At 39.0% G+C, this 11,702-nt stretch overlaps 1 protein-coding gene across 1 annotated transcript; it reads right to left on the reverse strand.

Moving 5' to 3' along the window:
* Window positions 1–275: 275 nt before the first annotated feature.
* Window positions 276–970, reverse strand: Ldoc1 (LDOC1 regulator of NFKB signaling). Its single transcript, XM_057760050.1, has one exon. The coding sequence runs from the start codon at window positions 788–790 to the stop codon at window positions 341–343; it is 450 nt and encodes a 149-aa protein (XP_057616033.1). The 5' UTR covers window positions 791–970; the 3' UTR covers window positions 276–340.
* Between the last annotated feature and the right edge of the window lie 10,732 nt (window positions 971–11,702).

Below are 11,702 nucleotides of genomic sequence, written 5' to 3' on the forward strand. Positions count from 1 at the left end.
AGTGGAAGCCAGCGGCAGGAATGCAGGTGGTCTGACCAGTTCAAACACAGGCCTGGACAAAGGCTGGAGCTCAAAACACAGTTCAGATTAGGATAGGGGTGCCTGGATTGGTTGAAGCTGAACAGTGTGAGCTTCAGAGAAAGGCCCAGGCCCAACTCAAGCACTTGCAGCAGGTTCCTGGAACAAAGACAAGCACTAAAAGGGAGGTAGGAGCAAAGTGACTGGCAGGGGAGAAGATGGCAATGCAAAGGGAGCGCGGTGGCAGGAGGAGGAGTGGGTCAGGGCAGGGAGGAGGCGGCGTGCAGGGCCCTCCCCCTCTAGGCCTAAGGGGGTTAAGGGCCTAGAAATCATCCTCTTCCTCTTCATCATCATCAAAATCATCCTCGTCGTCGTCATCCCAGCCAAAATACTGCTTCATCTCCTCGACAAAGGCCCGATAATCACAGAGGATCGGGCTATCCATCAGTATGTATGGCACTACCCAATCCTCTGCTTCCCCGGAGAGGAGGCTGATCAGGAATGCCACTTTCATGCCGTCGTTGCAGAAGAGGTCATCATTCACAAGCATGTAAGCCATCGTCTGCACAACAAACTCGGGGAGCCGGCCGCTCTCGCCGTGAAACCTTGAGGGGAAGGGCACCGGACAGTTCGGCCGACGTACCTGGCGCAGCAGAGTGGCCCGCTCACACACCAGCAACCGCAGCTGTGTCATGAGCCGGCTGTTCTCCATGCACAGGGCGCGGTGGCGCACCAGAAGCGCGTGCAGAAGCAACACCAGTTCATCCACCATGGTGAATCGCTTGGAAGGACTCGGGCTCTGGGGCTCGGATCGGCTGTGCGGAGCTGCTCACGGAGGCCTAGCAGGAAGTGCGTGTCCTCAGACGAGTGCTGACCCTGGGCCAGGCGCTGAGAGGGTCTAGCTGGTGGCGGAAGCCCCACCCACAAGGTCACTCTGGCAGCCCGCGCGCCAGCGCAGTGCGGTGAGGAAGGCGTGGCGGGGGGGGGGGTGCTGAATGGCGTGGGGGTGTGGCCGGGGTGGGACTGGCGGCCAGAGTGGACCTGGCCAGAGGCGGAGGAGGGCGTGACCAAGGGAGCAGCGCCCTCAGGCCCCCGCCTGTTCCCCCAGCCTGAAGGAGAAAGACTGAGGTGGGGGGCTAGCCAAGCTTGCCACAGTGGAGGGCTAAGTGAGCTTAGGGCAAAGAAACTCGGCACTCAGGGCTGGTCTTCGCCAGCTGAAACTTCTCTCCAGCCAGTCCGTTCATCCAACACACTGCTCCTTTGTGGGCCTGCCACCATCAGCACTTTTTAGAGTAATTCCTTTTTAACACATTTCCTTGTTTGTTTAATTTTCTCCCAGAGAAATAACACTGCTCTGAGGGCCACACTGCAGGGAACGTAACTTGAGTTCAGAGTCTTAAAGAAACGCAAGGGGTGCCTCTTTCATTAAATAAATAAATAATATTCAAGGACTACTCTTCAGTTGTGAAATAATAATTTCATTAGAAAGATGTCCAAAATCAACACAGGGTATCCACTTGTAAGCATCCTATCTTTGAATTTTTCCAAATTCCTATTATCAGTGACTTTGCTCCTGACTAATACACTGCCATGAGCGCTGTAAAATTATTCTGCCTGCCTATTCTGAATGTGATTAGTTGTTGATAACTAAGTTTGGCCCAGGAACCTTGAGTTGATACCTATTGTGTGTGCTTTTTAAAATACATCTCCAAATTCAATAACTTCTGCTACCCTGATCCCTGCCTTCTCTCATCCTCTGTCACGTCTAATCCCTTAGCTGTCATTCTTCCCTTTTTGGAGCATATTTTCTGGAATAGCCTCAGAGCACTTTTAGAATGGCAGTTGGATCTCCCTGATTCTCCAGCAGTTTCCCCTCTGCTGTTCTGAATAATAAGCAAACTCTTGGTCATAACATACAGGGCCCCGCTTTTCCATGCCCTCTTCACATGGTCTCCTGTCCCCACACATATCACGCAGTTCTGGCCTCCCCTCACAACCTTTGTCCTTCTTCCTATCTTCTTTTCCCCTTTACCTGCCTACTTCATCTTTATGCTACTTTGAGAAAGGGCTTTCCAAACTGTCTCATCTGGATGTGTGTTCTCTATCAGCAATTCATAGCCCTGACCCTTACTTCACTTATTTACATAGTATTCGTCATATTAAATATCACCACCTGCCTCAGCTTTCAAAGGGAAGTCAGTGCAGCAAAGGGTCTTGACTTTGCCAGCCCCTTTATCCCCAGTGCCTGCAAACATGTCCAGAGAAGGGGCTCCACAGATGTCTGGCAAAGGAAAGGGTCTTGAGGCACAGGTATTGAGAGAAAAAATAAGAGGTGGCTACATAGTGTACTCAGAAATACCCTCCAATTGTCCAGTAAGCTCCAGTTTGGATCCTAAAACAATCTCCTTGGGAAAATGATGGCTGATGAAATAAAAATGACAAGACAAACCCTTGAAAGCACTCTTATTTAGTTAATCCTTTACAATCAAACTGATCTGTCAGCCATGGAAGGGGGAGGCTGGCAAAGAGGAGAAAACCAGAGCCATAGCTCAAGTCTAGAAAAAAGGAAGCCTAGCACTGCTGAAAAAGAGAGTGTAGAGGAAGTATGAGCCCTTGTCTTCTCCTGTGCTGCTAACACTCCTACTAGACAAGAAACTCCTCGAAATCCTGAAGATTAAAGATTAATTGGGGATGAAAAGATTGGGGAGAGGAGAGGGTATAGGTGGGATAGGCAAGAATAAGGATACATGATAGAAATCTACTAGTTTGTAAGCTAAATAAAAAAAATATAATATGTAAAAAATGGAATTATGGATAGACCGTGCTACTTCCTGAAAACCTGAGCTATTAAATGAAAATCTCAACGCCGGGCTCTGGATACCTCCTTAACAGCTCCAGAGGCACCCTAAAAAATACAGGCTACTGACAGTGCTCTTGGTTGCCCATGAAAACTGGATAGCAAGAGCCCATACATAGCTGAAGACACCACGCACTTTGGAGGCAGGGCATAGAGAAAACAACTGAAGACTGATCAGGAAGCTTTCTCCCTGCTGGCTGGCTGTCTCTTAATAAAAGCCAAACATTTTGAAGGCCTGGACTACCTTTGTCCTATTCCTGCAACCACAGGATGAAGGAAAGCAGATAAGACAAACACCAAGATTCCCTCTGGGGTGCCCTTTGATCTTGGAGGGCAGGAAATGGCCTGTTCAAAAATACACAGAGCTGAGCAAAGACTTTTTAAAACAATATTTCCAAGTTTGCAGGCAGTAGAGGCAGGCAGTTGGGGATGGCTCACTGAGGAAGTGGGGAAGAAAATTCAAAATCAGTATTAGACAGCATATATAGAGGCTAATGCTCACTTAAGCAGCTGTCAGGTGACATATGGCTCAGGTATCAGTGTCAAGAGCCATCTGACTATCTGTCCCCTTTTACCCTGCTCCAGGGCTCAGGTAGACTTCCTCTTTCTCTTTCACCCCATCAAGTGATCTTGAATGTTCTTTTAGATCTGAGTGAAAGAGTCACAGCAATGGCAGTCCCTATGACTCTTCTCAGGCTCATCAACTTCGTTGTGGTTGCTCTAACTACATCATGTGTCAAGAACACAGGACTCAGGACAATGGATGCATAACTTCTTCCTTTACCCACGTTCCATGCACCAAATTCTGCCTCAGTATATACCTAAGAGGCAGACGGTAAATTTTCTTGAAACAAACATGAAAAAAGACATGTCTTGACCTCTTGGTCACCAAAGAGGCACAAATAGCACATGTGGTATTAAGATATGCCTCTAGGAACAAAAAAGTAGCGTCAGAGAGCTTTTTTTTTTTTTTTTTTTAATTTTGTATACTTTTCGGCACAAGCATATGCATGTTCATGGCAGGGGCAGTATGTGTGCAGGTCAGAGGACAACTTGCAGAAGCCCATTTAAAAGGGAGATTTGTAAGATGACAAAGATCCTGGCCACTCTTCAGAGCCAAACCGTGTCACCACCTCCTTAGCCAAGCACACAGAAGGATTGCTTTATCTAGGAATCGAGTCTGGAAGGTTTAATGACTTCTGGACAAAAGACAAGAGTAAGAAAGTGTCTTTCATTTTGCCTGATTTATCAAAGCACCCAGAAACAGTTTGGGATTTTTTTTTTACTTCTGTTTTATTTTTTAAATAAAAGTAATAAGCTAATAATCTCACAGTTGAATGAAACTTTGTTAACGGGAAACATGATAAACATTTCATTGTTCCCCTAAATAATATAGTTTGACAGAGTTACTGAAAAGTCAAATTCTCTCTCTCTCTCTCTCTCTCTCTCTCTCTCTCTCTCTCTCGTTCTCACCTTTTCACCATGCTTCATTCCCTCCACCCTTCTCTCTTTTACTAGACAATATCCCCTCCTTCAGAACCTCGGAGCCATAACCCTCTTTACTCTTTCAAAGGATACTGGAAAATTATGGTACCAAAGCAATCTATAAAATTCATAGATTTCTAGAAATTAATGTGTTATAAATTTTTATTTGTACACTAGATTTATATTTCTGCATTACTCTAATTATAGAATATGCTGTCTCTAGGATTATTGCTCTTATTTTTCTATTGTCCAGTTTTATTATCAGTCACATGCATAACACAAAAGATTCCAGACTTACTTGGTTCCTAGCATTTTAATATATTTCAGGAAATATGTGGCAAAATGTTCAAACTGTTGACACAGATATTAAGAGAGTGGTCTGCTACCATTTGTGGTTGTTTAAGTATTACTCACTATTTGCTTCAATGCTGGCTCAGTTTTCCATTGTCCAGAAAAACATTTTAGCTAGTTAGCAAAGACATAGGAACAATTCTTTCTGCCCGGTGATTTTATCTGACAAGTAAAACATAAGGAAAGAGCATAAAATTGATGAAACACATTCTCACAGACCTAGATTCTGCCTTTTCCACTTGTTGTACTGGGTAAGGAGCCCAAGAAATCCAAATGCATCTCAGAAAAGCATTGTAAAGAAAATAGTTTTTGAAAATTCTGAATTCAAGTTCCAATGCTATTACTTATTAACTGTATGGATTTGGCAAGTCATTTTATTATTTTGTCCTCCATTTACCTCGTGAATAAGTATGTAAAGTGACAGGACCTCCATCACTATGATACAGGAAAAGCAAGACATTGTCTGGAAAACTGCAAAGTGTCATGTGCACTAACATATAATTGTTCACTGGACTATTATGATTTACTGGACTTACAGCCACTATATTACTACCAGCATTTAAATTTTATTATGTAGTTATTTCATCTCTTTTGTTTAACCTAATATCTGTAAATTTATCTACAAAGCTTAAAATACAAAAGTTTCCTCTTGGATAGGTAGTTGGAAGAATATGCTAAAGTGTCACTTGACTTTTGCTCTCATAATTACTGTGAAATAATCCTTCTGTGCACTGTAAATATGTATTACTCTCATTGGTTAATAAAAAGTTGACAGGTCAGTAGCCAGGCAGGAACTATAGAGGTGTCAGCCAGACACAGGACTCTCAAAAGAAGAAGGGACACCAGTCAGCCGCCAAGGAATCAAGACATATAAAAAATGAAGCAAGAAGTCGTGAGCCATGTGTAAGAGTGTAACTAAGGAATATGGGTTAACTTAAAATATAAGAACTAGTTAGTACTAGAAATACTTGAAACATAGAAAATGAGTTCTCTGAAGGAATACTTTGCAATAATGAGATGAGTTTGTATAAGAGTAATCATCAGACTCATTCTAACCTCTTCCTAGTTCTTCCCAGAGCAGCACTGTTTGTGAAAAGAGGAGATGTAATCACACAGTTCATAGTGAAGACAATGACAAATGTCACTAATGAAAAAGATGACAAATGAAGACTAGAACATCCAGAGGAGATCAATAAAATGTAGGAAGCAAGCTCAAATGCTTCTTAAAGTGATAAAAACTTGAAGAAGAACACACAAGTATTGGTAATGACACAGCAGTTCTACATGTGGCACTGGTCCAGGTCTGCATCATTTTCTGTCATGAGGAAGTTTTGAGAATCTCTGGGTCTCAACTTCTTGGGTTTTTGTCTGTATTTTTTTTAAGTAGCTAAAAGGACCTCCTCATAAGTATGACTCAGATAAGAAAATTAACTGGACTGTAAATTTTGAAGTGTAAAATTATCATGCATTAACTTTAAAGACATATCCTTTTAAACTAGATTTTAAATAATTTAAGCTTTCAAGAAATAAGTAAGAATTTTATAAATTCCTTTATGTTCATCTATGTGTCATTATTTGTGCATATTAAAGTCTATATAATTTAATTACCTTTTTCTGAACCAGTCAAGAATTACAATCATAAAAATCCATTTCTATTTATCATTTTGTTGTGCATTTGCTAAAACAAAACAAAGCTAAGCTAAAACAAAAACAAAAAAACAAAAAACTACACTATCCTCCAGAACTCAAAATATGTAACAAGTCATAGTGATTGACACTGATGAATGCTACTGTTTAATCCACTCACCCCTTTAGAACTGCCTCCAAAAGTACCAAAAATGAAGCTTTGTAGAAGGAGCTGTGGGCAGACCTACTTTTTGTCCCGCTCGGCTCCCGCACGACTAGCTTTACACCCAAAATAACAACACACAAATTGTATTCATTTAAACACTGCCTGGCCCATTAGCTATAGCCTCTTATTGGCTAACTCTCATATCTTGATTAACCCATTTCTAATAATCTGTGTACCACCACAAAGTGGTGGCTTACCGGGAAAGATTCAGAATGTCTGACCTGGCGGCTGGCTCCATGGCACTTGCCTGACTCTGCTTTCTTCCTCCCAGAATTCTGTTCTGTCTTCCCCAACTACCTATGTTCTGATCTATCAGGCAAAGCAGTTTTCTTTATTAATTAACCAATGAAAGCAACAGATAGATAAAAGACACTCCTACATCAAAGCTTTAGTTCCAGAATTCAATCTTGGGTCTGACACTTAGATTTTCATATAATAATCCATGATTTTCACCAATGTCAGCTACTACCTATTCAGATCACAAGTCCAAAAGTTTCTTATATTTGTTGAATAACTCTATACTCTTTATTGTCTGGAACAATTCTTAAGGCTTTCTTTGTCATAAAACTGTAGTCTAGTAACTTAGAAAGTCTCTTTTGGGCTAGATGTGATGGTGCACAGATATAACATCAAATCTCAGGAGGAAGAGGCAAGAGGATTCAGGAATTGAGGTGCTCTTCAGCCAGTCTAGGATTCATGAGTGCAATATTTTCTGACAGGTGTTTGTACTCCTAAGTTAAAGTAATAGTTTTGTATTCCTTATTAAATATTTAACATGAATTTACATTCTATTAAGGAAGAGATTTCCATCCTTTTATATCCACTTATTTTTGGTAGTATGAATCTAGAAATTCTCATATTTCAATGAGTTATAATCTGTTACTATCATTATTCATGTCAGTGCACAAATTTTTTAGATGTACCCAGTTGGAACATTTTAAGCTAGATTCTATTTCACTCTTTGAGAATTTTGTTTCTGGAATAGTAAATAACATAATATGCAAAGCTCATCATGTATTTTTCTGCCCCATCTCCAGAAGTAGACATTAGAGTCCTTGTTACCTTTGCTGGAGAATAATTAACAGAAAAAAATGATGCTATACTTAGGAATGCAAATTGATATTGATAGTATCGATTTTTTGCTCTGGAGCTACTATATAGTCACAGGAAAAACTGAACCTTATACCTTATCTTATAAGGTATACAAATATTAATTTCAGATCAATTAAAGACCTAACATAAAATGAAAATTATTTTGCTATTCAAAGAAAAGAGCATTAAGAAAATGAATAGACAAAACACTGACTATTATGCATCACATATGTAATATACACATACAAACCCAACAGACTGATACCTGGAGTAAGTAGTAAAAGTTTAAACCATCAAACGATAATAGACATGACAACAGTGAATACACATTACATATTGATAAATAAAAGAAGATAATATTAGAAAGTTATGTCTTAAGTGAATGACTTTCAAAAGATCAGACAAGAGACATGGAAAAAAAGAGCACTGGTAGAGGCTGGAGTCATTGAGAGAAGAATAACTGGAACACAGAGGACTCTTAGGACCTTGAAACTATTCTTTATAACACATTAGACATTTTTTAAAATTACAACTGAAGTTCACATTTTAACTGTATTTCACTTAGAGCCAACTTTAGTAAACAGGAGGAATTCTCTTTGTTCAAATCACACAGGCACAAATTTCAGCTACCATGTGAAACTGAATTCTGCCCCATACCCATGGCACTTATATATTCAAGTTCTTTCCCATATAAAAAATGTGAACTTATTTGGAAATTATATTCATTATTTATTTAGAATACAATTCACTATGGCAAGAGTTAAAGCAACTGTGCCTGGCATCCTTTTAAGAGATTGAGAAATAGGTGAAGCACAGAAGACAAAAGAAAATAGAAACCATTTGCAAAGCAAAGAAAGGTCTAGAGTACATCTTTCCTTACAGCCTTCAGAAGGAATAGCCATGATAACATCCTGATCTTTTCTTCTACCCAGAAAAATAGTGAGAAAATTAATTTGTGTTGTGTAAGTCACCCCATCTATGGTGCTTAATTAAAGAATTTCTAACAAACAAATACATTTTGCTAACTAATATCAACTTCCCCGATTATACTGGAGTTACCAGCTTTATGTCACATGAAACAACAGTTGCATAAAGATCAGATATTGCTAATAACTCTGTAATCCACACATAACTATAATAATAGCAGCTATGTACTATGAAAAGTGATCCATCACATAAATTTAATATCATAGAAAAGTCTCTTATTAGTCATTGTGCATCTAATTTCAGTGCACGCACAACAAAGATTATTGCATTTCTTTCTTTCCTCCTAATTGCAAAACCATGCATTATTTCACAAAACTGAATGGAAATGGCCAAATAATAAAATAATGAGGGAAAGTCTAACATGAAATTGGAAAGTGATTCGAATAGGAAGGATGAAGATGTCTCAAAGGAAAAGACATTGGAAAAAATTTTTTCATAAAAACTTTTGGTAAATTCTACAACATTGAAAATGCAAAGAATAAAATGTTGAAGGCCAGTTCATACTTAGAAAGATAGAGAAAAATGTTCCCACTCTCCAAAAGGATGATTGCCCCATCATAAGACACAGGATGAAATGATGGTAACCGGATGGAAATTATCTTGAGTCTTATCTACAGTTCTTGCCTTACAAATCTTCCCCAAGGCAGGCTGTATAAACCACAATTTTCTTTCTGGAATGTAGAAAGACTTCTTTTCTGCTTTAGAACTGGCCATAAAGGAATTCTCTTATCTAGTTTTTGTGGAACATAATAATACCCTCATTGCCCAGTAGGTTCTGCTTCATATTCAGAAGGAAGGAATGCACAGAGGAGCTGCCAAGAATCTTATCAGAGTCCTTGCTGCGTTTCCCCATTCATTCTACTGGGGTTTAATCACATTCCCTAGTCCAATCTATCATTACATTGTTTTCTATGATTCAAGAGTCAAGCTGATACAATGAATTCTCCATAAAATACTTAAAAGAACCTAATCAAAAAAACTGGACAGACACGTGGAGAAGCACATATTTCACTCTATGTAATTTATCTGTTGTCTTTATAATATCCAGTAAAATAAGTCAACAGTACATTCTGACTTCTGTGAACCACTTTAAATAATTAATTGGGGCAAGTAAAGGGTTTTAAGAACCCCAAGTTCCCCTCATGGGATGAGTAATGAACTCAGTCACCTAAGTCTCTGAAACATAACATTCTACCAAAGCACACTTGATGGAGAGATTCGGGAAAAAATTTTATGTTGCTTCGTTGTGAAATCTATTATCTCCATTAGAGCAGTGCAGTGAAAACAGAACCATTATAACTTTACTAGAGTATTAGAAAAACAGAGACAAAGGTTCTTTAATTTAGCAATGCCTTTCAGTAGAGTTCTCATGAAGGAATGTTCTCACTTACTCAAATGATTTTGAAATTCAGTGTCTCGTTTCTTTCATGGGGGCATATATTTCCACATCTACTAAGGATCTTAGAGGAAATTTGAAGATTTCAAAACGGATATCTAAAATAGGACATTAGAGCAGATCTAAAGCCTGAAGACAGTAGATTTAAAATATTTATAAGAGCAGATGGCAAAACTACTAACAGAGAGATATGAATGAAATCAATGAGATGAATAGGAAATACCTTGACACCTCCATTCCAAAATGATAAATGATAAAAAGGTCTAGACTACATAAATTCTGAGAAAAATATGACCTGCCAAATTTAATCAATATGATAAAATAAATCAAGCGGGTTTATAATGAACAGCAATATTGAAACAGAAATCATCTCCCACCAAAGAAAATCCCAGGTCAGGACCAACTCTTCACAAATTAAACATGATTTATTTAGATTTACCTTAGATTTGCAAGTTTGTGTATGTGTGTGTGTGCACAAATGTGCGTGAAGATGTGCACACGTGCATGCAGATGTACACACGTGCATACATTCATATATGTGTGTGGACATGTGCATGCAGATGCCTGTGGAGACCACAAGAGTATCAGATGCCCAGAAGCTGGAGTTACAGGTGGGTGCTGAGCATCAAACCTGTGTTTCTGCAAGAGCAGGAACTATTCTTAACTGCTGAGTCAAATCTCCAGACCTGTGTCTTCATTTTGGTGGGTGGAGTGGTTCTAACAGGGTTTCTTCATGTTATATGTCTGGCTGTCTTGAAACTCAATTTGTAGACCAGGCTGACCTTGAACTCACAGAGATCCTCCTGCCTCTGCCTGTCAATTGCTGGGATTAAAGGTGGTAGCCACCACTGCCCGGCTGACTCTGTGTATGCTCTTTCTAATGTGTTGTTGAATCAGCTTTGCATGTATTGCATTGAGTATTTTTTTAACCTATGTTAATTGGAGAAACTGACCTATACTTTCTTTATTGAAATGCCATATCACTGGCTTCATAAAATGAGTTTTTCAGAATTTTTTTTCCTTTTTTATTCTATGTGATATTTAGAAGAGCACTGATGTTAATTTTCTATTAAAAATCTGGCTTTAAGGGATCAAGAAATTTCAAATATAATAAAATACCTATAAACCAAACCAAGGTGGCAAAATATCTATACACCGATAAACATATAACATAAATGAAGAAAATTGAAGATCTTACACATAAATGGGAAGCTATCTTTTTTCATAAATTAGAAGACAATATTGTAAAAATTCACGCTGCTGAAAGAAATGCAGAGATTCAGTTCAATCCCTGACAAAATATGACTCAGCTACCTGGTTTTTGTCAATGATGCCAAAAACATACATTAAAGAAGGCATCCTCTTCTGTTACATTCTGGAAAACCTGAATATTCACACATAAAAAAAAATGAACCTAGATCATCATTTCTCGTTCTGTACCAAAATCAGCTCAACATGGAAAGATACTTGAATTAGAAACTTTAAATTTTGAAAAGTCTAGAGGGAAACACAGTTAAAACACTTTCCATACCCTGTTCTAGAAAGAATTTCTGTACTCCAAAGCCAATATCTGCACTGACAAATAAATGAAAACGTGAAAACTTCTGGACAGTGATGGAAACAATCTGCAGATTGAGAAATGGCCTAGAGAATGTGAGAAAAAT

This window comes from Chionomys nivalis, chromosome X, assembly GCF_950005125.1.
Source record: "Chionomys nivalis chromosome X, mChiNiv1.1, whole genome shotgun sequence".
Taxonomy (NCBI): Eukaryota; Metazoa; Chordata; class Mammalia; order Rodentia; family Cricetidae; genus Chionomys; species Chionomys nivalis.

Bases quoted from the DNA above. Each gene is read 5' to 3' on its own strand.
- Ldoc1 (XM_057760050.1), bottom strand. From the start codon at position 790: ATGGTGGATGAACTGGTGTTGCTTCTGCACGCGCTTCTGGTGCGCCAC.